Genomic DNA, 25,018 nt, shown 5'->3' with positions numbered 1-25,018 from the left:
GACATCCCAGCAGGTTTTATGCTTCACAATCTCTTCTTCTAGGTTTCTTTTTAACTGACTTCTGCACTCTTTTTCTAATCTTATTGTTCTACTTGTAGCTTCCTTCTTATCTCTCCAAAGCTGTCCCAGCATCCATTCTTTCATCATCCATCATCAACCACACATTGATTAAAAGCCCACCACTGTAGTTACAGCCCTAGGCACTAGTAATGCAAAGATTTATCATCTGTGCCTCCATCCTTGAGGGATTTACATTATAAGTGATAGAAACAGACATGAGTGTTTAACTCCTAGGAAGTGTGTTAGAAATCATGATTTCAGTTATGTCTATGGCATACTGGGAGGCACAGGGGCCTTCTCATCTGTTTGTTCATTTTTAGAAAATACTTACACTGGGCATAGAATTCTGCATTGACAGATTTTTTTTTCTTTTAGTGCTTTAAAGATGTTCCTTTTTTTTTTTATTTGCTTCATTTCTGATGAGAAGTCTAATGTAATTCTTTTCTTTGTTCCTCTATGTGATTTTTTTTTTCATGTCTGAATTTAAGATTTTCTGTTACTCCTTGGATTTTAGTGGGTTTAATATCATGTGTCTAGGTCTTGTAGTAGATTAAGGTCTTTTTTCTTACTGTTTAGAATTCCCCAACCTGCTTGGGTAGATATATATTTTTTTCATTAGTTTTTGAAAATTCTTGGCCATTATCATGTTAAATATTTCTTTTGCCTTTTTCACTCTTCTTCTGGGACTCTAGTTACACATATGTTAAATAATATATTGTCCCACAGTTTTTAGATGCTCTGTTTCTTGCATCACTTTTCTGTTAACATTTTAGCTTTGATAATTTCTAACTGATTTTTAAGTTTGCTGATTCCTTAGCTGTATCCAATATATTGATAGGCTCATAGAAAGAATTTTTGAACTCTGATAATCATTAAAAAACAATTCTGTCATTATTTGACTTTTTTTTTGATAGCATTCATGTTTCTGTTGAAATTCTTCATATCTTCATGCATGCTGTCCACTTTTTCATTAGATCCTTTAACTTAATCCCAGTTAAAAAGTCCTATCTTGAGGATTGCTTGAATCTGGGAGGTGGAAGTTGCAGTGAGCCAAGATTGTGCCACTGCTCTCCAGCCTGGGTGACAGAGTGAGATTCTGTCTCAAAAAAAAAAGTCCTGCCTCATGGTTTGAACATGTGTGTTATTTCTGAATCTCGTTTTGTTGAGATTTCTTTGTCATATCTCTTGACAGTGGGTAGTTTTTCTTGCTTTTTTGGTGTATCTTGTAATTTTTTGTGAATGCTGGACACTGTGTCTAGATGTACAATAGAGATTGAGGTACTGTTTATGTCATGGGCATGTTTCATTTTCTGTCATACTGTTACTGTAGTAGGTTGATTTAGCCCTCAGCTGGATTTGGCTGTCCTTATTCCTTATGAAGTTATTCTTAATGCACCAGAGGCTTCAAATTTCTGTAGTGGTGGGCTCTTTTACCTTGTACTTAGCATGGAGACTGGCCTGCTCATGAGTTTTTCTTAGTGTTCCTGCTTCATCCTCAGTGTTCCCTGTATGCCTATACCACAGAAGGAGTCTTCCTCCTGCTTGTCTTTCAGCAGCGTACTGCTGTGGCTTATCACTTGATGCTAGGCTCATGACTGGGAAGTGGTGATGATTCTCAGTTTCCTGGCCCACCTTCAGTCTTAGGCATGACCTGTGCTCCTGAGTCTTGAGGTGGGTTTTTCTCAGTGCTCCTTCCCCTCCCTGCGTAACAGCTAATCTCTGCTTTCACCCTGGGAGACTTGGAGGGGAGTTTTCTTTTTCTCACATGCATTAGCATGTTTTGTATCTGTTTTGTACTGGCTACCTGGTTTGTATGAGTGCAGGATCTTGGGCCCAAAAGGGTTTCCTTCATCTCCTCCTTTGTGGCAGACCATATTTGCTTCTACCCCTCGCCCAGAAACAGAGGACCCTGGGAAGGTTTGAGGGTTTCCTTTCCTTTTTCATTAGCTTAAGACTTTTGTGGATATGAAAGAAGGGTCTGGTGAGTGAACATAGTTTTTTGCCTGTGCCCCACTGAGGAAGACTCTTTTTAGTCTCTAGACCTGCTCCTGATTTATGTTTTGAGCACCTGACATAGGCGTGCTTGTGAGTGAGTGCAGGACCCCTTGTGTCTGGTACCCCCCGGTCCCCCATTGTACTAAGCCTGTCACACTAGTCTACACTCAGCCTTAGAAGTTTTAAGGACATTTTAGCTGTTTTCCTCTTACCTGCCTTTATTGCAGCCACCTCTTCCTTCCGTGTTCTGCTGAAGGTAAGCAGTTCATGTGCCTCGTCTTTTCGTGGTGAGACTTGTCACTCTTTGGAAGCAATTCATCTCACTGCTTTTTTTCACCTCTGCTCTGCAATGGGCTCAAGAAAGTTTATGATTCTAGATTGGCTGGACTTTTCACTTGTTAGGTGATGCTGTCTTTTGGAATCTCTGTGTTTTGTTTTCAATGCATTGTCTATCCTTTCTCTTCACTTTTACTCTGTTGCTGTTGTGTATCGTTTTCTTAGAAATTTGCATAAAATTCTAGTTCTAGACATAGATATTAATTCATACCTTTTTAAAATTATTTTTTATTTTTTTACATTCAGCTAATACTTAAATGGCAACTTGATGTGTTTTCTTTTCTTTTTTTTTTTATACTTTAAGTTTTAGGGTACATGTGCACAACGTGCTGGTTAGTTACATATGTGCTATGTTGGTGTGCTGTACCCATTAACTCGTCATTTAACATTAGGTATATCTCCTAAAGCTATCCCTCCCCCCTCCCCCAACCTCACAACAGGCCCTGGTGTGTGATGTTCCCCTTCCTGTGTCCATGTGTTCTCATTGTTCAATTCCCACCTATGAGTGAGAACATGCGGTGTTTGGTTTTTTGTCCTTGTGATAGTTTGCTGAGAATGATGGTTTCCAGCTTCATCCATGTCCCTACAAAGGACATGAACTCATCATCTTTTATGGCTGCATAGTATTCCATGGTGTATATGTGCCACATTTTCTTAATCCAGTCTATCGTTGTCGGACATTTGGCTTGGTTCCAAGTCTTTGCTATTGTGAATAGTGCTGCAGTAAACATACGTGTACATGTATCTTTATAGCAGCATGATTTACAATCCTTTGGGTATATACCCAGTAATGGGATTGCTGGGTCCAATGCTATTTCTAGTTCTAGATCCCTGAGGAATCGCCACACTGACTTCCACAATGGTTGAACTAGTTTACAGTCCCACCAACAGTGTAAAAGTGTTCCTGTTTGTCCACATCCTCTCTAGCACCTGTTGTTTCCTGACTTTGTAATGATCGCCATTCTAACTGGTGTGAGATGGTATCTCATTGTGGTTTTGATTTGCATTTCTCTGATGGCCAGTGATGATGAGCATTTTTTCATGTGTCTTTTGGCTGCATAAATGTCTTCTTTTGAGAAGTGCCTGTTCATATCCTTTGCCCACTTTTTGATGGGGTTGTTTGTTTTTTTCTTGTAAATTTGTTTGAGTTCATTGTAGATTCTGGATATTAGCCCTTTGTCAGATGAGTAGATTGCAAAAGTGTTTTCCCATTCTGTAGGTTGCCTGTTCACTCTGATGGTAGTTTCTTTTGCTGTGCAGAAGCTCTTGAGTTTAATTAGATCCCATTTGTCAATTTTGGCTTTTGTTGCCATTGCTTTTGGTGTTTTAGACATGAAGTCCTTGCCCATGCCTATGTCCTGAATGGTATTGCCTAGGTTTTCTTCTAGGGTTTTTATGGTTTCAGGTCTAACATTTAAGTCTTTAATCCATCTTGAATTAATTTTTGTATAAGGTGTAAGGAAGGGATCCAGTTTCAGCTTTCTCCATATGGCTAGCCAGTTTTCCCAGCACCATTTATTAAATAGGGAATCCTTTCCCCATTGCTTGTTTTTCTCAGGTTTGTCAAAGATCAGATGGTTGTAGATATGTGGCATTATTTCTGAGGGCTCTGTTCTGTTCCATTGGTCTATATCTCTGTTTTGGTACCAGTACCATGCTGTTTTTGTTACTGTAGCCTTGTAGTATAGTTTGAAGTCAGGTAGCATGATGCCTCCAGCTTTGTTCTTTTGGCTTACGATTGACTTGGCGATGCGGACTCTTTGTTGGTTCCATATGGACTTTAAAGTAGTTTTTTCCAATTCTGTGAGGAAAGTCATTGGTAGTTTGATGGGGATGGCATTGAATCTATAAATTACCTTGGGCAGTATGGCCATTTTCATGATATTGATTCTTCCTACCCATGAACATGGAATGTTCTTCCATTTGTTCGTATCCTCTTTTATTTCCTTGAGCAGTGGTTTATAGTTCTCCTTGAAGAGGTCCTTCACATCCCTTGTAAGTTGGATTCCTAGGTATTTTATTCTCTTTGAAGCCATTGTGAATGGGAGTTCACTCATGATTTGGCTCTCTGTCTGTTATTGGTGTATAAGAATGCTTGTGATTTTTGTACATTGATTTTGTATCCTGAGACTTTGCTGAAGGTGCCTATAAGCTTAAGGAGATTTTGGGCTGAGACGATGGGGTTTTCTAGATATACAATCATGTCATCTGCAAACAGGGACAATTTGACTTCCTCTTTTCCTAATTGAATGCCCTTTATTTCCTTCTCCTGCCTGATTGCCCTGTCCAGAACTTCCAACACTATGTTGAATAGGAGTGGTGAGAGAGGGCATCCCTGTTTTGTGCCAGTTTTCAAAGGGAATGCTTCCAGTTTTTGCCCATTCAGTATGATATTGGCTGTGGGTTTGTCATAGATAGCTCTTATTATTTTGAGGTATGTCCCATCAATACCTAATTTGTTGAGAGTTTTTAGCATGAAGGGTTGTTGAATTTTGTCAAATGCCTTTTCTGTGTCTATTGAGATAATCATGTGGTTTTTGTCTTTGGTTCTGTTTATATGCTGGATTACGTTTATTGATTTGCGTATATTGAACCAGCCTTGCATCCCAGGGATGAAGCCCACTTGATCATGGTGGATAAGCTTTTTGATGTGCTGCTGGATTCAGTTTGCCAGTATTTATTGAGGATTTTTTCATCGATGTTCATCAGGGATATTGGTCTAAAATTCTCTTTTTTTTTGCTGTGTCTCTGCCAGGCTTTGGTATCAGGATGATGCTGGCTTCATAAAATGAGTTAGGGAGGATTCCCTCTTTTTCTATTGATTGGAATAGTTTCAGAAGGAATGGTAGTACCAGCTCCTCCTTGTACCTCTGTTAGAATTCGGCTGTGAATCCATCTGGTGCTGGACTTTTTTTGGTTGGTAAGCTATTAGTTATTGCTTCAATTTCAGAGCCTGTTATTGGTCTATTCAGAGATTCACCTTCTTCCTGGTTTAGTCTTGGGAGGATGTGTGTGTCAAGGAATTTATCCATTTCTTCTAGATTTTCTAGTTTACTTGTGTAGAGGTGTTGATAGTATTCTCTGATGGTAGTTTGTATTTCTGTGGGATCGGTGGTGATATCCCCTTTATCATTTTTAATTGCGTCTATTTGATTCTTCTGTCTTTTCTTCTTTATTAGTCTTGTTAGTGGTCTATCAATTTTGTTGATCTTTTCAAAAAACCAGTTCCGGGATTCATTGATTTTTTTGAAGGGTTTTTTGTGTCTCCTTCAGTTCTGCTCTGATCTTTGTTATTTCTTGCCTTCTGCTAGCTTTTGAATGTGTTTGCTCTTGCTTCTCTAGTTCTTTTAATTGAGATGTTAGGGTGTCAATTTTGGATCTTTCCTGCTTTCTCTTGTGGGCATTTAGTGCTATAAATTTCCCTCTACACACTGCTTTGAATGTGTCCCAGAGATTCTGGTATGTTGTGTCTTTGTTCTCATTGGTTTCAAAGAACATCTTTATTTCTGCCTTCATTTTGTTATGTACCCAGTAGTCATTCAGGAGCAGGTTGTTCAGTTTCCATGTAGTTGAGTGGTTTTGAGTGAGTTTCTTAATCCTGAGTTCTAGTTTGATTGCACTGTGGTCTGAGAGACAGTTTGTTATAATTTCTGTTCTTTTACATTTGCCGAGGAGTGCTTTACTTCCAACTATGTGGTCAATTTTGGAATAAGTGCGGTGTGGTGCTGAGAAGAATGTATATTCTGTTGATTTGGGTTGGAGAGTTCTGTAGATATCTATTAGGTCCGCTTGGTGCAGAGCTGAGTTCAATTCCTGGATATCCTTGTTAACTTTCTGTCTCATTGATCTGTCTAATATTGACAGTGGGGTGTTAAAGTCTCCCATTATTATTGTGTGGGAGTCTAAGTCTCTTTGTAGGTCTCTAAGGACTTGCTTTATGAATCTGGGTGCTCCTGTATTGTGTGCATATATATTTAGGTTAGTTAGCTCTTCTTGTTGAATTGATCCCTTTCCCATTATGTAATGGCCTTCTTTGTCTCTTTTGATCTTTGTTGGTTTAAAGTCTGTTTTATCAGAGACTAGGATTGCAACACCTGCCTTTTTTGTTTCCCGTTTGCTTGGTAGATCTTCCTCCATCCCTTTATTTTGAGCCTATGTGTGTCTCTGCACGTGAGATGGGTTTCCTGAATACAGCACACTGATGGGTCTTGACTCTTTATCCAATTTGCCAGTCTGTGTCTTTTAATTGGAGCATTTAGCCCCTTTACATTTAAGGTTAATATTGTTATGTGTGAATTTGATCCTGTCATTATGTTAGCAGCTGGTTATTTTGCTCATTAGTTGATAAGTTTCTTCCTAGCATCCATGGTCTTTACAATTTGGCATGATTTTGCAGTGGCTGGTACCGGTTGTTCCTTTCCATGTTTAGTGCTTCCTTCAGGAGCTCTTTTAGGGCAGACCTGGTGGTGACAAAATCTCTCAGCATTTGCTTGTCTGTAAAGTATTTTATTTCTCCTTCACTTATGAAGCTTAGTTTGGCAGGATATGAAATTCTGGGTTGAAAATTCTTTTCTTTAAGAATGTTGAATATTGGCCCCCACTCTCTTCTGGCTTGTAGAGCTTCTGCCAAGATCATGTGTTAGTCTGATGGGCTTCCCTTTGTGGGTAACCCGACCTTTCTCTCTGGCTGTCCTTAACATTTTTTCCTTCATTTCAACTTTGGTGAATCTGACAATTATGTGTCTTGGAGCTGCTCTTCTTGAGGAGTATCTTGGTGGCATTCTCTGTATTTCCTGAAAGTGAATGTTGGCCTGCCTTGCTAGATTGGGGAAGTTCTCCTGGATAATATCCTGCAGAGTGTTTTCCAACTGGTTCCATTCTCCCCGTCACTTTCAGCTACACCAATCAGAAGTAGATTTGGTCTTTTCACATAGTCCCATATTTCTTGGAGGCTTTGTTCGTTTCTTTTTATTCTTTTTTCTCTAAACTTCTCTTCTTGCTTCATTTCATTCATTTGATCTTCCATCACTGATACCCTTTCTTCCAGTTGATCGAATCGGCTACTGAGGCTTGTGCATTCATCACGTAATTCTTGTGCCTTGGTTTTCAGCTCCATCAGGTCCTTTAAGGACTTCTCTGCATTGGTTATTCTAGTTAGCCATTCGTCTGATTTTTTTTCAAGGTTTTTAACTTCTTTGCCATGGGTTCGAACTTCCTCCTTTAGCTTGGAGTAGTTTGATCATCTGAAGCCTTCTTCTCTCAACTCATCAAAGTCATTCTCCATCCAGCTTTGTTCCATTGCTGGTGAGGAGCTGCGTTCCTTTGGAGGAGGAGAGGTGCTCTGATTTTTAGAGTTTCCAGTTTTTCTGCTCTGTTTTTTCCCCATCTTTGTGGTTTTATCTACCTTTGGTCTTTGATGATGGTGACGTACAGATGGGGTTTTGGTGTGGATGTCCTTTCTGTTTGTTAGTTGTCCTTCTAACAGTCAGGACCCTCAGCTGCAGGTCTGTTGGAGTTTGCTGGAGGTCCACTCCAGACCCTGTTTGCCTGGGTATCAGCAGCAGAGGCTGCAGAACAGTGGATATTGGTGAGCAGTAAATGTTGCTGCTTGATCGTTCCTCTGAAAGTTTTTTCTCAGAGGAGTACCCGGCTGTGTGAGGTGTCAGTCTGCCCCTACTGGGGGGTGCCTCCCAGTTAGGCTCAGGGGTCAGGGACCCACTTGAGGCAGTCTGTCAGTTCTCAGATCTCCAGCTGCGTGCTGGGACAACCACTATTCTCTTCAAAGCTGTCAGACGGGGACATTTAAGTCTGCAGAGCATTCTGCTGCCTTTTGTTTGGCTATGCCCTGCCCACAGAGGTGGAGTCTACAGAGGCAGGCAGGCCTCCTTGAGCTGTGGTGGGCTCCACCCAGTTCGAGCTTCTGGGCTGCTTTGTTTGCCTAAGCGAGCCTGGGCAATGGCGGGCGCCTCTCCCCCAGCCTCGCTGCCACCTTGCAGTTTGATCTCAGACTGCTGTGCTAGCAATGAGTGAGGCTCCGTGGGCGTATGACCCTCCGAGCCAGGCGCAGGATATAATCTCCTGGTGTGCTGTTTGATAAGACCGTTGGAAAAGTGCAGTATTAGGGTGGGAGTGACCTGATTTTCCAGGTGCCGTGTGTCACCCCTTTCTTTGACTAGAAAAGGGAATTCCCTGACCCCTTGCGCATCCCGGTTGAGGTGATGCCTCGCCCTGCTTCATCTCACGCTTGGTGCGCTGCACCCACTCTCCTGTACCCACTTTCCAACACTCCCCAGTGAGATGCGCCCAGTACCTCAGTTGGAAATGCAGAAATCACCTGTCTTCTGCGTCGCTCACGCTGGGAGCTGTAGACTGGAGCTGTTCCTATTTGGCCATCTTGGCGCCACCCCCCCTCCATCTCATTTTTATTGGAACTATAGTTCTAGTATTTTTCCTTTTCGTTTTGATTGTAGTTTTGTTTGAGTTTTTTGTATACTGAATCTATCTTTTTTTTAACTTGAAATTTGCCATATCAACGTTAGAAAGTTGACCCTCTGTATCTGGGGTTCTATATCTGTGGGTACCACATTTGTGGATACAAACAACCATGGATTGAGAATATTCAGGAAAATTAATACAACAATGAAAAAGAATACAGTTTTAAAAAGAATACAATTATATACTTATATAACATTTACATTGTATGAGGTATTATATGTAATCCAGAGATGATATAAGTGTATGGGAAGATGTGTGTAGATTGTATGCAAATGCTATGCCATTTTATATCACTTGAGCATCTATGGATTTTGGTGTCCTCAAGGAGTCCTGGAACCAATTCCTCTCAGATACTGAGGGATGATTCTACAGTTTTATTATTTGTTTTGATTTTTTTATATCTAGTTAGTGATTCATAAGTGTTTTATAAAATCAGAAAAATGTACATATTTAATAGATACCGTTTTATATAATTTTATGGGGCTTATTAATCTTTGACTATAAATTCCAAATAGTTCAGACATGTATATGGGATTATTAAGGTTAATTTGCTTTGGGTGCCACAGGTTTCTCCCACCTTCTTCCTGTCTTTCTCTCTTTAGTTCATAATCACTTCTTTGGGGCCCTGTTTAGAATAGTGTCCTTTGAGTTTGACACTTTTCCTACGTGTAGGCTCTTTTTTTTTCTTCAGGGAGGAAGATAATTTTAAGTTTTTCTTGAACAAAAAAAAAACCTTGATTTTGAGAAAATTTTGCAGCTCTTCACTTATTTTTTCACTAACATTCTTCCTGTTCCAGGATTCAATCCAGGATTCCACATTGTATTCAGGGTTCAGTTGATTTTTAACCATAATTCTGTATAATGAAAATGCAGATTCCTGTGGTATTTGTGATGCACAGGACTTTGCATCTTGCTTTTATTCCGTGATGGTTAAAAACTGAAGGTAAATTGACACTGTATGATTTTAGGATCACACCATCTCATATTCCCCTAACTGGTTACCACACCTCCAGTTCTGTGTGCCTTTTAGTCCATCCTATAATATTCACAAAGTCATCTTTCTAAAGTGTAGTCTAAGCATTTCCCTTTTTTCACTCTAAAACACTTACTGATTTTCCCATTGTTTATAGAATTGAGATGATTTATATGCCAGGTATGGTGGTTCACACTTGTAATCCCAGCACTTTGGGAAACTGAAGCAGGAAGATTGCTTGAGGCCAGGAGTTCAAGACCAGCCTGGGCAACATAGTGAGATCCTGTCCCTGTCTCCAAAAAAATTTTTAAAAAAGTACCAGGTGTGGTGGAACATCCCAGATACTCAGGAGGCTGGGGCATGAGGATCTCTTGAGCCCAGGAGTTTGAGGCTGCAGAGAGCTATGATTGTGCCACTGCCCTCCAGCCTGGATGACAGAGTGAGACCCTGTCTGAAAAAATAAAATAAAATAAAATAAAATGCGTCAATAAAAATAAGATAAAATAAAGAGGAAAGATGATTTGTGTTCACAGTTCTTCATAGTTTGGTTCCATGCTGCATATTTTCTTATTTATTGTCCCTATGAAGTTCACTGTAGTATTTTCTTTCTTTCTTTGGTGCTATTGCTTGTCTTATCTCTGTAGTCTTAGTTAATGCCTTCCTCCTAATTTATTTATACCTAATTAATGATTGCGCTAATTGCTCTTCCTTGTATATGGATACTAATCTATATTATGCCTGCTAGACAATCTGATAATTGGACAGTTTCATTCAAGGAGATTATCCTTGAAAAAGAAGGATAGATAAGAAATTAACATTTGCTGAGTCCTTATTATAAGGGACATATCTATAGTATGTTGTCTTTTAAAATAACTTGTTCTGTTTATTTCATTTGGGGGAAAGTGAACTTTTTTCCTAATTTAGCTTCCAACTATCTCTCACCTGAATTACTGTGGTAGTTTTCCAAGTCGTCTTTGTGCTAAGCTCTTTTCATATGTTGTCCCCAATTTTATTCATATAGTAAACCTTTGAAGTATTTCAGAGAAATGAAGAAACTTGTTCAGGGACATGTTGGATTCTGCATCTAGAATTTCAGTAATTTTCTTATACCTCTGGCTTTTACTTTCAGGAGTGTTCTCCTTACACTTAAGTGAGATGTAATTAAATCTACATCCAGAAAGGGATTCTGGTTATGTTCATTTAGGAGAGAGAAATTTTCTTTTGAAAAACTGTTAATTTTTATCTTACAGGTGGGTGGTGACAAAAGAAGAAATGCAAATGCCTCCTTAATTTGATAGCTTTCTTTTGGTATCACCCTCCTTTTCAATATTTGTTACATGCTTTTCTGAATAAATGACTTCACTTCCCAATGAAAGCATGCATATTTCTCTGTTGTACTTAGTTGATCTTTTTAGTTAATTTAACAGATAGTTAGTGCTATATGTGGTAGGCACTTTTGTGAACACTGGGGATGTGGCAGTGAATTAAACAATAAACATTCCGGCCTCATGGACCTTAATTTTTGGTCTTCACCACTGTTATTTTGTTTATAGTGTATAGACTAAAATGAGCATATATAGATTCATTTATTTCTTTTCTTTTATACTATGATGTAGAATTTAAAAATGCAATTGAGGAAGAAATACACATATACACACAACTATATCTGGCTTTTTTTTTTTTTTTTCCCCAAATGCCTTTCTTTTTTTATTAAGTATTTATTGATCATTCTTGGGTGTTTCTCGGAGAGGGGGATATGGCAGGGTCATAGGATGATAGTGGAGAGAAGGTCAGGAGATAAACACATGAACAAAGGTCTCTGGTTTTCCTAGGCAGAGGTCCCTGCGGCCTTCTGCAGTGTTTGTGCCCCTGGGTACTTGAGATTAGGGAGTGGTGATGACTCTTAAAGAGCATGCTGCCTTCAAGCATCTGTTTAACAAAGCACATCTTGCACCGCCCTTAATCCATTTAACCCTGAGTTGACACAGCACATGTTTCAGAGAGCACGGGGCTGGGGGAAAGGCCGTAGATCAACAGCATCCCAAGGCAGAAGAATTTCTCCTAGTTAGAACAAAATGGAGTCTCCTATGCCCACCTCTTTCTACACAGACACAGCAACAATCTGATCTCTCTTTTCTTTTTCCCACACTTCCCCCCCTTCTTTTCAGCAAAACTGCCATCGTCCTCATGGCCCACTCCCGATGGTTGCTGTCTCTTTGGAGCTGTTGGGTACACCTCCCAGACAGGGCGGCCGGGCAGAGGCGCTCCTCACCTCCCAGACAGGGCGGCTGGGCAGAGGCGCTCCTCACTTCCCAGACGGGGCAGCCGGGCAGAGGCGCTCCTCATCTCCCAGACGGGGCGGCCGGGCAGAGGCGCTCCTCACCTCCCAGACGGGGCAGCCGGGCAGAGGCGCTCCTCACTTCCCAGATGGGGCGGCCGGGCAGAGCGCTTCCTCCCAGACGGGGTGGCAGCCGGGCAGAGGCGCTCTTCACCTCCCAGATGGGGCGGCCGGGCAGAGGCGCTCCTCACTTCCCAGACGGGGTGGCGGCCGGGCAGAGGCGCTCCTCACCTCCCAGACGGGGTGGCGGCCGGGCAGAGGCGCTCCTCACCTCCCAGACGGGGTGGCGGCCGGGCAGAGGCGCCTCTCACTTCCCAGATGGGGCGACCGGGCAGAGGCGCTTCTCACTTCCTCCCAGACGGGGTGGCGGCCAGGCAGAGGTGCTCCTCACCTTCCAGACGGGGCGGCCGGGCAGAGGTGCTCCTCATCTCCCAGACGGGGCGGCCAGGCAGAGGTGCTCCTCACTTCCTCCCAGACGGGGTGGCGGCCGGGCAGAGGCACTCCTCACCTCCCAGACGGGGCGGCCGGGCAGAGGCGCTCCTCACTTCCCAGACGCTGGGCAGCCGGGCAGAGGCGCTCCTCATCTCCCAGACGGGGCGGCCAGGCAGAGGCGCTCCTCACTTCCCAGACGGGGCAGCCGGGCAGAGGCGCTCCTCACCTCCCAGACGGGGCGGCCAGGTAGAGGCGCTCCTCACTTCCCAGACGGGGCGGCTGGGCAGAGGCGCTCCTCACTTCCTCCCAGACGGGGTGGCGGCCGGGCAGAGGCGCTCCTCACCTCCCAGACGGGGCGGCTGGGCAGAGGTGCTCCTCACCTGTCAGACGTAGCGACCGGGCAGAGGCGCTCCTCACTTCCCAGACGGGGCGACTGGGCAGAGGCACTCCTCACATCCCAGACGATGGGCGGCCGGGCAGAGACGCTCCTCACTTCCTATACGGGATGGCGGCCAGGCAGAGGCACTCCTCACTTCCCAGACGGGGCGGCCGGGCAGAGGGGCTCCTCACATCCCAGACGATGGGTGGCCAGGCACAGATGCTCCTCACTTCCTAGACGGGGTGGCGGTGGGGTAGAGGCTGTAATCTTAGCACTTTAGGAGGCCAAGGCAGGCGGTTGGGAGGTGAAGGTTGTAGTGAGCCGAGATCACGCCACTGCACTCCAGCCTGAGCAACATTGAGCACTGAGCGAGCGAGACTCCGTCTGCAATCCCAGCACCTCGGGAGGCCGAGGCAGGCAGATCACTCGAGGCCAGGAGCTGGAGACCAGCCCAGTCAACAGGGCGAAACCCCGTCTCCACCAAAAACACAAAAACCAGTCAGGTGTGGCGGCGGGCGCCTGCAATCCCAGGCACTCGGCAGGCCGAGGCAGGAGAATCACAGGAGCCCGAGGCAGGGAGGTTGCAGCGAGCTGAGATCACCGCAGTACAGTCCAGCTTCGGCAACAGAGGGAGACCGAAAAAAGAAGGAGACGGAAGAAGGGAGAGGGAGACGGAAGAAGGGAGAGGGAGAGGGAGAGCCATTTATTTTCTTTTGGTTGTTTTTCTCACTAAGTTGAATCCCAGTAGGCATTAGGGCACATGGAGAAACCAGTGAATACCTGACATTCAGCTCAAAGTTCATCCTTAGAGATGCCAGTTGTGCATTTGCCCACTGTACTTCATTGCATAGTGACTTGCTATAATCTGTACTTTTCATATCAAACTCCCTCTATCCAGGGGTAGCAAATTCAGTTCATTTAACTTCATTGTTATCACAAAGACATTTGTTAGGTTTTCCAAAGGTGGGCTGTGGGAGGACACATAGTACAATCTAAATATAGATTGGGAGGTGAAGGGGATGAATATATCAAGTACCATGTTGCTTTAAAGCAAGGAATAATAGCCAAATTTATGTAGCTTTAGAGTATGTGTTTGGAGTAGGGAGGTGAAGGTTAGGGGTCCTACATTAACCAGCATTATGTAAAAGAATATATAAATGTGTGTGCTGAAAGCGAATGCCATGGGCAGTATATTAGGGTTCTCTAGAGGGACAGAACTAATGGAATATACATATGTGTGTGTGTGTGTGTGTGTGTGTGTGTATATGAGTTTATTAAGTATTAACTTGCATGATCACAAGGTCCCACAGTTGGCCATCTGTAGGCTGAGGAGCAAGGAGAGCCAATCTGAGTTCCAAAACTGAAGAACTTGGAGTCTGATGTTCGAGGGAAGGAAGCATCCAGCACAGGAGAAAGATGTAGGCTGGGAGGCTAGGCCAGTCTCTCTTTTCACATTCTCCTGCCTGCTTATATTCTAGCGATGCTTGTAGTTGATTAGATGGTGCCTACCCAGATCAAGAATGGGTCTGGGTTTCCTAGCCCACTGACTCAAATGTTAATCTTCTTTGGCAACGCCCTCACAGACGCACCCAGGATCAATACTTTGTATCCTTTCCATCCAATCAACCATTGGATGGTTAACCAGTATTAACCATCACAGGCAGAGATGGAGACCATCAACAGTAACTTACCAGTTGAACTCTTACTATGTGTTAGGCCCTGTGTTAGTTACTGCAGTGGCATTATTGCATCTAATTTACATTGAAACTGAGAAGTATTTATAATTATCTTCATTTTGCTAATGAGGAAACAGATTCCAGAGTTGAAGTTATTTGTCCCAGATGGTTCAGTTAGGGAGAGGTTTGCACACAGTTCTGATTGATTCTGCAACCTATACACTCGTGTTTCTACTACTCTGCCTTTACTAGTATTTAGATTCTTTCCATTTCTAGTTTATTTCTGAAATATGAATCTTTTCTCTGACTCTCTTTCACATTCCTTGAGCAGTTGTTCCCTAACTGTAGTTGGGATTAAGAAATGGGAGAGGCATGGGCATTTCGTTGACCTTAGAAAGATTTATTATTTCTTGAATACTTTTAAAATACTTGAGCAGATCAAAGACAACACTATCTGGGTTGGAAAGAATGTTTATTAAAGAAACTGCTCATACCTGTGCCCAGCTAGTGTGAAATGCTTGTTCTATGTAAGTGCAATAAGAGAAGTGTTTGTAGGTTATCTAATTTACCTTGGAAAGAGGCACATTTTGCCTAATGAATTATGATTTATGTAAGTCCTAAAACCTGAATCTAAGTGGTAAAGGGTTATACTATATATAATGACAACTTTATTTCTAAAATAAGCTAAGTAAATTTTATCCCCTCTTCAAATTTAGTTTTGTAAGACTTTTGAAGACTTTTTTTCTCACAATAACCAGTTTTGTGTTTGATCTCTGATATCATCTGGTATCCAGTGATTCAATTTAATTTTGACCCTAGCTATCTGGAGTTAGTTCAGACCTCACAGGTTAAGGGCTCACTCCTATACACTGCCCTATTTTAGACGCCAGCCCAAATGGGGTGCCCAGGCTACCCACTTTCTTGCCTGGCTGATTATAAATCCAAGGTTTCCCACCTCCCTACCCTGTCCCCACACCAGGTTTGGTCATTGGCTAGGACAACTCATAGAACTCAGTAAAGTGCTTTATTTGCTACTCCCAGTTTCTTATAGACTCAGTAACAGCCAGATGGAAGAGATGTGCAGGGAAGGGGTGGCAGAGCTTCCATGCTTTCTCCATGAACTTCAACCTCCACCCCCCAGTACCTCTGTGTGCTCACCAACTGGGAAGCTCTCTGAACCCCATCATTTAGAAGTTTTTATGTAGGCTTTACATCGCACGTTTGATTAAATCATTGGCCATTGGTGATTGAGCTCAATCTCTCTAATGCCTTTCTGCTCCCCAGAGGTCAGGGGAGAAGAGTGAGGCTGAAAGTTTCAACCCTGTGATGGTGACTTGGACTTTCTGGTCCCAGTTCCCATCATGAAGCTGTCTAGGAGCCCTTCAGCCAAGAGTCCTCTCCTCAGCTCTCCAAAGACACATTGATCACTTAGGGGATTTCAAGGGGTTTAGGAGCTCTGTGCCAAGAACTGAGGACAAAGACCAAACACTGTATGTATTTCCAATTGTATACCACTTTTTATTAGAGAGAAGAAAGTACTATGGTCTGGGACTTCCCAGAGAGTGAAGGTGTTTGAAAAGCACTGTCTTCATGGAAAAATAGTGGTAAGTAGAGTTTGCTTTTATGTGTTCCTCTGTATTCCTTTGGAGAGACTCTTCTGAAGTGAATCGTACCTGGAATTGTTTAATGGTCTTCGGTAAGATACAGTATTTATTTCATTGTCCAAGAAAAATGTATTTAGTATGCTGTACAATGGGTAATATAGGATGATGGGTCCTTTGGTTACCATGGGTACTTTACATAAAGTTAAGAATTCTCTGTCATTTTCTGGGTTGCCTTCTGTTTCACCGTGGCTATGTAATATAATCGGGATAGATAAAGTGGTCATTCATATAAAGACTGCATTTCTCAGCGTTTTCTCACAGCATCTTCATTTTCTTTGTTTGGTATGTATTTATTTAAGAAAATAGAAGACACTAACAAATCAGGATTTTTTAATTTTCCTAGACCCTAAATTGGTCACTAGATGGCCTGCTAGTATTGCATTGTAACTTGGCTTGTTATGACATAAGGAAGTAGACTTCTTGCTGCTGGTTTTAATCTAAAGTGATATTTTAAATACTGTTTTAAAATCTACCAGGAACTCTTGATTTACTAGTGCTATAAATTATTTAAAGGTTTGTCTTTTTAAGAAATGGTGGTTTAGTGCTCTAAATGGGTTTTATGCTAAATGGGTTTTAAAAGCCAGACTTTGCAGCTCAGTTTTAAAGTGTTGCCAGAATGTCGTTTGGTGTTCATGCTTTGGATGCATGTAGTTTAGATAATAGAAATTTAATAGTTACATAAAAATATGAATGTGCCCTTGTGTTCAAATCTGTTGAGCAGATTTGGCTCAAGAAAAAAGTACAGAAAGTATTTAAAGGAAAACTTAAAATGTGGAATCATTGTATTAACATGTTCAGAGTTCTTTAGAAAGATTAAAATGAGAGGCGAGAGCTACCGCTTTCATGTAGCACATGTTGTTTGCCCTGCCTGCCAGTTTCCAGGTAAAAACAAAAACAGTTGTCTGTTTTTGGATACAACATATGTTAGATCTTAGACTGTCAAAGTTCAAACAACGTTCTGGGTACCCCGTGTTACATGTTAAAATTAAATTAATACTTATAAATTTATAGTATCTCTAGACTTACAGGTTACAGAATTCACCTCTCATTAATAGTAGAGTGTGGGTCGTTTACTGATCCCCTGCTCAGGAGGACTCCTAGGACCTCCCTGAGCCCCCTTTACCCTTCAGTGCTGGGTGACTGGAGCCTTTCAGATTGGAGGTGAGGTGTCTGGGTATGTGCAGACTTTTTCCTGGCCTGGCTTGTGATCTATTTGTGTTTTAAAGGACATTTCATGAAACAAAGGGTGTTATATGTACAAATTGAAGAAGAGCACGTTGTTTCTAATAGCTGTGTCTGTGGAAATCCTAATGAATCCCAAATAAAGTGGATAGCTCATGTGGCAGGGACCAACTTTCTGTTGTCCAGATATCTTGCCTTACTTTGAGGTGGTTTTGCTCCTTTCAGATGTTTAGTAGTGGTTTTGGAAACTGAGATTTGTCACTGGAATGTGCTAGAAGCTGGCAGCATCTGCATGTTTAAGATTCTTTCTATATTCCTGTTAGAGACTGAGTCCTTTTGTCTTTACACATAGAATCTGTGTATAACTCATTTCCACAGACTGAGCAGATGCTCCCAGTTCCTCTTGATTCATGCTATTTTTGCATTAATTCCCAAAACATTCACTCTGTGTATCTTTTTTAGAAGAGAAAAACAGTAGCAACCTTTTGAATGATTATTTTGGCATTGGTTAGGTATCAGAAGAATTTTGTATTGAAGTTGTGAGGCTAAAATCCATTTAAAAATATTGTTGGGTGTGAATTTTGAAAAGGGAAGAGTTTTATGAAATGCTTCTAATGAAAAAGTTATTATGACTCAAAAAAACAAAATATGAAAAAATTTCCCTTCTTGAAAAGAAAGTGGTTATAGCCTTTGTTAATACATGTAAAGTAGCACATTAATACATTTATGCTCAATTATGAATAACTTTATTAGTGCACAAAAGATTTCAGTAATTTGATGGGGCTTACAGTATAGATATTGCCCTTTTCATGTTCAAACTAGTTACCTTGGAGACAGATTTGATTATTTGTACTTTTTTTTTTTTTTAACTTGGGGGTATGGTTGGAAGGAAATGGTAGACATCATCTATAGAAACATTCGTTAGTGCAGAGTTCTTATTTGGAACATCTCTTCAGAGGAAGCAGAGATACACCTGAGTGTGCCCTCGGTGTTGTGGGGGCTTCCAGGGTGGAGGGAAGAGAACAGCCCCAGCCCTGTGCCTGGAGCATTGCAGTGGACTGTGCACACTGCTGTTGGTCTTCAGTCTTTGTGAGCTGAACTAGGGATGCTGGTTTAGGAAACCAGCTAAACATGGCTTGCTGTAGCCAGTAAAAATCAGAAGATGTGTCTGCTGCATGCTTTCTTCTGCTTCTCTAGGATTGTGACAATTTTCAGCAGTAAACCTGGGGGAGAGTTGTCAAGCCCCATCACAGCATACAAAAAGATATCCCATCCTTACAATAATATACATTTCAAAGATGGCAAAGAAAGCTTTATATAGAGTTTTTCTTACCATTGAAGTTGAGAATGAGATTCTTCTCTTCTCTGGAGTCCTTTGTCATTTATTCCCAGACTGCATATCCTGCTAAGGGATCCTCAGCAGTGGAAATGGAGGTTCTTGATTTATTCACAGTGGCAGGGTTTGGAACAATCGGTTGCAAATTGCTTACTTGTCTTTAATAGAACTATTTAGGCCCAGCTGAAATGCTGAATATCTTTTATTTTTCTCTAGAACCTTACCAACGCATTGGAAGATCACATGCTGACTAAAAACTTGGGAATTATGTTTAATAAAATCATGAAAATAAAAAAAATTTGTGTGACAAAATACTTAATACCTTAGTTTTCAATGCTTCTCAACTATATGACCTTGGAGGATATAGTCTAATTTCTTGGACTTCAGTTCGCTCATCTATGAAATGGGAAATAATTAAAGTGCCTGCCTCAGGATTGTGCAGAGGATTCTATGAGTTGATACGTGCAGAGTGCTTAAACAGTTCCTGGCATGTAGCAAGCGTACTCTGATTATTGAGTATTCTTTTTGTGTTAAGTCCATTGAAAGACAGTGTTGCAGGGATTTGGGTCAAGTTGTTGACCTCTCTTAGGCCTCGATTTCCTCTGTAAAGAGGGGATAGCAGTAGTTTCTTCTGCCTTCCTTAGTAGGACTGTGTGAAGATTAATGGATTAAAATTCACATGAAGCCCTTAGAACAATGTGTGGTGTTGTAGGCAGTTCTCACTAATGTTATCCTCCACTCTTCTGGTAGTTTAAGTCACCAGTTTGTCACAACAGCCCTGTAACATATATGTGTGTATCTTTTTTGTGTTTTTTTTAAACAACTGGGGAGACATGTTGTAAGATGCTCAAGATTACACTGTTAGAATTGGAACTCAGATCTTAAATATAAAAAGCCTTTGCCCTCTTTTTTTACTTCACATTCTCAGTAATAAGAACACTGGAAATAACTGACCTATAGACCCCTGTTGCTTTTTGTATCTTGTTGGTTTTGAAGATGTTATGCCCCTAAAGCTTTGTGATTATGTAAATATTTAATTTTAAGTGTCTCGTGAAAGTGTATCATACTCTTCCTCACAAAGTCCTAATGAGTGCCTGACTTTTTGTGTAACTTGTTATGTTTAGTGTTTTCTCCCCCTAGTATAGAGCATTTCAGTTCTTTACTTTGTAGCTGAAAAGAATCTGTATGCCTCAAGGCATCTTTGGAGGCTTTACATATCGAAGAAGCTAATTGAACATACACAATGTGTGTGTTGTTCACTTAATGCACATCGTATTGTCCTTCCAGGAAAAATTGACTCTGAATTTTTATTTTCTACTTGATGAAGTAATAGGCTTTGTACAGACTGCTAAACTATCATTTGTCGTGTGATGTACCTATGGATGGAGACCAGATCAAAGGGAAGACAGAAAAATAACAGTGATAACCATATCTGGGATACAGGGTGATTTGTTTTTCTCATAAAGAGAATCTCCCAGATTCTCTTTACTGCTATTTTATAATTTAAAATAAATATATTAAAATAATTCTGGAGTTGGAAGATAAGCTATATCTCATGCTAGATTTAAGGAAGAGTCCTTTTTTTTTTTCTATATGTGGTTTCCCCTCCTGGTATTATGTATAAACTATGTATATTTACTTGTCACTGCTTTGAACTCCTTGGCAAAATTTAAGACATGCCCTCTTTAGTGTGGGTTCATTAGAAATAATCTGCCCCATTAGTGCATCTACAAAGAGAACACAGAAGCAGCTGGTGGAGCTTTCTTCCTTCACCATTATTTTTTAATGCCCTCCTGTATTATTCACCCTCAGTAAACACAATAGATAGCTTTCGGCTTATGGGTACCTGCTGGAAGCTTAATTGCAGAAGATTTGGAAGGTATACGAAGTGTATAATGCTGTGCCGGGTTTGTGCCTCACACACTTTTCTGCTTTCCTCCTATGAACAGTGAGACCCTAGAGGGACAAGGGGCCTCCAGAAAGTGCCGTTCATGTCTACACCCCAGGAGCAGCGCAGCTGGCTAAATTTGCTGTTGTAGCTAGCAGTGTTTATTTCTTGTCTGTCTTTTCATTTTTAACATTACTTTTACTTTTCCTTGATGTTTATTCTTCTTGTTTATTTATTTATTTTTAATTATTGGAAAGGTCAGAGACTTTGAATTTACCAGTAGGAGGAGCCTGATTTCGGCACATATTTAGCCATTGCTGAACTGTCTCTTGTTCCATCTTTGAGGAAACAGGGTGTGTGAGAAAGTAGGAGAAATGTAAGAGAATAGTTCTTAGATTTTCAGAACCCATAGTTGTTGATTGATTGAGTGGTAGCACCTAGGTCTTCCATGAAGTCTTCTGGCTTTGATTGACGTATCTGCCTTTTTTTTTCTACTGAACATGTCATGTAAGACCAAATATAAATTGAAGTTTCTTTCTAAAGGACATCTATTCCTCAGGAAAAATAGTGGAGAGTGTCCTTAAAAATCCAGTTCTTTCATCTTGAATTACATTTTTTGTTGTTTTGTATTGTTTTAAAAAAGCAGACTTTTTTTAGAAAAGTTTCAGATTCACAGCAAAATTGACGTCGTGTAGTTGGAATCATATAGTCTGTACCCTTTTCAGATTGGCTGCTTTCACTTAGCAGTTCTCACTTAAGGTTCTTCCATGTTTTCATGGAGCTCATTTCTTCTTAGAGTTGACTAATATAGCATTGTCTAGATGTTCTGCAGTTTGTTTATTCACCTACTAAAGACACGTTGTTGCTGTCAACTTTTGGCAATTCTGAATAGAGCTGCTTTAAACATCCTGTGCAGGTTTTTGAGTGGAGGTACGTTTTCAACTCATTTGGGTAATATGGAGTGAAATTGCTGGTAAGAGTATGTTTAGTTTTGTAACAAACTGGCAAAATGTTTTCCAAAGTGGCTGTACCATTTTGCATCCCCACCAGCTATGAATGAGGGTTCCTATTGCTCCACATCTTTGGCAACATTAGATGTTGTCAGTGTTTTGGATTTTGGCTATTCTGATAGGTATGTTGTGCTATCTTGTTTTGATTTGCAATTTCCTAATGACATATGATGTTGAACATCTTTTCATATGCTTGTTTATAATCTGTGTGTCTTCTTTGATGAGATGTCTATTCAGGTCTTTTGCCTATTTTTAAAATTGGGTTGTTCATTTTCTTATTGGCGAGTTTTAATTGTTTATTTTGTATATTTTTAGATAACAGTCATTTATCTAAAGATGTAACTTTTGAGTGTATTTTTCTCCCAGTCTGGCGTATCTTCTCATTCTTTTGAGAATTACTTTATTTTGAATAACAAAGTGTTGGACACATCTATGTAAGGCCCTCCATCAGTGCCAATTTTGCATGGTTGTAGAGGTTACCTGACAGATTTGGCTTAAAACAAATTAAAGTGATTAAATACATTTAGTAATTATTCTTAGGGATATGTCAAGTGTTGTGAACAAGCCTTGTAAAGAGCTCCTAATGAGCAGTATGTAAATGGTTATGTTGTTATCACAAATATGTACTTGTAGTATAAATGGGGAAAAACACCATCCCAGTGTTTTATAAATGAGTATGTGGAGCTTGGATAAAAATTCCAGGCTGCATTTCATGTGGGATCAAAAAGTTCTGATTTTCAAACCACAGTGGTGGAAGTAAAGCTGACATTCTAGAATACTGTGTTGCTTGGGTAAAAGGTGGCTTTCCTGACAGTGGTGATAAAGGTATATATAAAAGCTGGAATAAAATGGTTTCGTGATATGGTAATATCACAAAATAATAAGGATGATGGTTCAGGTGGTTTTTGTTTGCTTGTTTCCGAATTCTTTTTGTTGTTACCTCTTATTTGAGGCCACCTCTCATTTGTAGTTGCCTGACTTTGACATATGTAGTATATTTTAGGAATTTATTCTTTCCCACTAGATAATGGGACGTTGTGCCTAATTACTTCTTATATGTGGGATACTATCTGCTTGAGAGTATTGGTTGAGGGGAACATAGCACTCACAGCCTTCTTTTATGCTACTTTTTGGTTTTGAGAGATTTTTTTCATTAAGATACCCTTTGGTGAACTCTAAATTCTTGACTCAAACATTTAAATTTTACTCGTGTTGTTATATAGGATATTGTACCTGTGGATGCATCTTATGAAGTAAAAGAACTATATGTGCCAGAAAATAAACTTCATTTGGCAAAAACAGATGCGGAAACATTACCAGCACTGAAAATTAATAAAGTAAGTTCTTTGTTGCTTTTCACACTAAGTGATACAGCCCTATATACAGTAGTTTGTTAAATTTGTGACTTATAGCAGTATTTGAGGCTGGGGTGGTATTAGCTGGGGGGCAAAGATGTTGTGGTATATGTCACAATTTCTAAGGATGGGGAATGTGTTTAATTTGTGCAACCATGTTCCCAAATTACCATGGCTTTGATTTGCTTTCAGTAATAATATTTATTTATTTTGAACTATCAAAGAACAAATATTATATGCGATCTTTAGGCTTATCAGAAATAATGGGTTCTAAAAGGTCAAGGAATACTAATCCATGGTAATTAAGTAAACCTTCTCCCCTTCAGACATGTTTTCTAATCCCTTGCCAAAACTTGACTCTGTCTTATATTGTTAAGAATAATTTTATTGTGTATCTTAGCTCTGATGATATCATTAGCTGTCTTTCCCAATACAACTGCTTAGTTAAGCATGATAAGAATGGAAACTGTAATTTATCATTTTCAAATCTTAGAGAATTTTAAGTTGTATCATTTATGTATACTTTAAAAAAAGGGAAATTAAAAATAAGTATTTGGACTAGAAGTTAGATTCCCCATCCTTTCTTTTAATATAGTAAAAATCCAAAATACCCAAGGAAGTGCCACATCTGAAAGTAAGGAGAAAGGAAAACAAAACAAAACTTCTAGGCTTGGAGAAAGACCCTTTAAGTTGTTACCAAAATCCCTGATGGGAGTAAATTATATTGGTGCACTTTGTGTGCGTGATTGGGTCTCTGACCAGAAACCAAGACATGCCAGGGAGTGACTAGAAGGGAGAACTACAGAGCAGAGCAGCTCAGGAAGTGAACTGTTGCAAAAGAACAACAGAATTTGTTGCTTACAGACTGCATGGAGTGAATACACGCAGACAAAGGCGGAGAGAAGAAGAATGAGAATGAATGACTGTGAATTTACATGTCAGATTCTTGAATCCAGAAAGACAGTAGCTTTTTCTAAATGGAATGTTTTGTCAATTCATTGGTTCTCAAATTTCTTCAGTTGGCAGAGCATCTGGTAGGCACACTGCTATTCTTTGCACCTCCTCACATGCCTATTTCTAAGTATGGTAGCATTGGGGTTAGGCCTTCAATATAGGAATTTTGAGAGGACACAGATGTTCAATCCGTAACAGATACCATCTAGAATTGAATTCCAGTAGAGACAAGTAGTAGCCACCATGAAAGGTTTTGGGAAAAAAAAATTTCTTCATGAATACAATTTTTTTTCCTGTGAATTGATTTTGCAGTGGAACACATTGGCAAACATACTCTGGGAATAAATAGTAGGCTGCATTTTACTGCACTCCACTCGGCCAGGTGCTTTAGCTTTCTCATTGGAGAGCCACTGCTGTATGCTCAGTTAAAAAATGAGCATATCCAGCTTACGTTAACGATAAGTACGATAAGTACATTGTTCATTGGTCCTTTGACGTTCTGATGGGATATGCTAGAAATCTTAAAGTTCAAGAAATAATAGTCTTTGTAAAATGAAGAGTACTCTGTCAAGGGTAAGAGACTTTTCTTGGAAAATATTTTATTTAAAGTTTCTTTTTTTTTTTTTTTTTTTCACGGAGTCTCACTGTGTTGCCCAGGCTGGAGTGCAGTAGCTTCCTTTTTTTTTTTTTCCCCTAACAAGACCACAGAACAGAAGGTACTTAATTCTATACACCTTTTTTTTTTTTAGAATACAGTACTTTATGGTCACTTTTTTGTGAGTCACTTGATGGACCAAGGCTCTTCTTATTTATTGTATATCAAGTGACCTCAGCCAGTATTTTCCTTTTGAAGTTTAAATGGTCTTAGCTGGCCAGTGGGGTGATTCCTGTGTCTTTCCAACAAGATTTTGTTAATCTTGGAAATATTCCTTGCTTCCTGGCTCG

The 25,018-nt window shown here is 40.5% G+C and overlaps 1 protein-coding gene across 4 annotated transcripts in view; it reads left to right on the top strand.

The window, feature by feature from the left end:
* Nucleotides 1–25,018, top strand: part of PAPSS1 (3'-phosphoadenosine 5'-phosphosulfate synthase 1) — a 115,234-nt gene that overhangs the window by 40,683 nt on the left and 49,533 nt on the right. For all 4 annotated transcript variants that reach the window (XM_054554239.1, XM_009240243.4, XM_002815039.4 and 1 more), the window contains one exon: nt 22,988–23,101. In XM_054554239.1, coding sequence (XP_054410214.1) covers nt 22,988–23,101 — 114 coding nt within the window. The remainder of the gene's footprint in view (nt 1–22,987; nt 23,102–25,018) is intronic.

Source organism: Pongo abelii, chromosome 3 (genome assembly GCF_028885655.2).
Source record: "Pongo abelii isolate AG06213 chromosome 3, NHGRI_mPonAbe1-v2.0_pri, whole genome shotgun sequence".
NCBI lineage: Eukaryota > Metazoa > Chordata > Mammalia > Primates > Hominidae > Pongo > Pongo abelii.
This window is presented reverse-complemented; position numbering and strand designations above follow the sequence as displayed.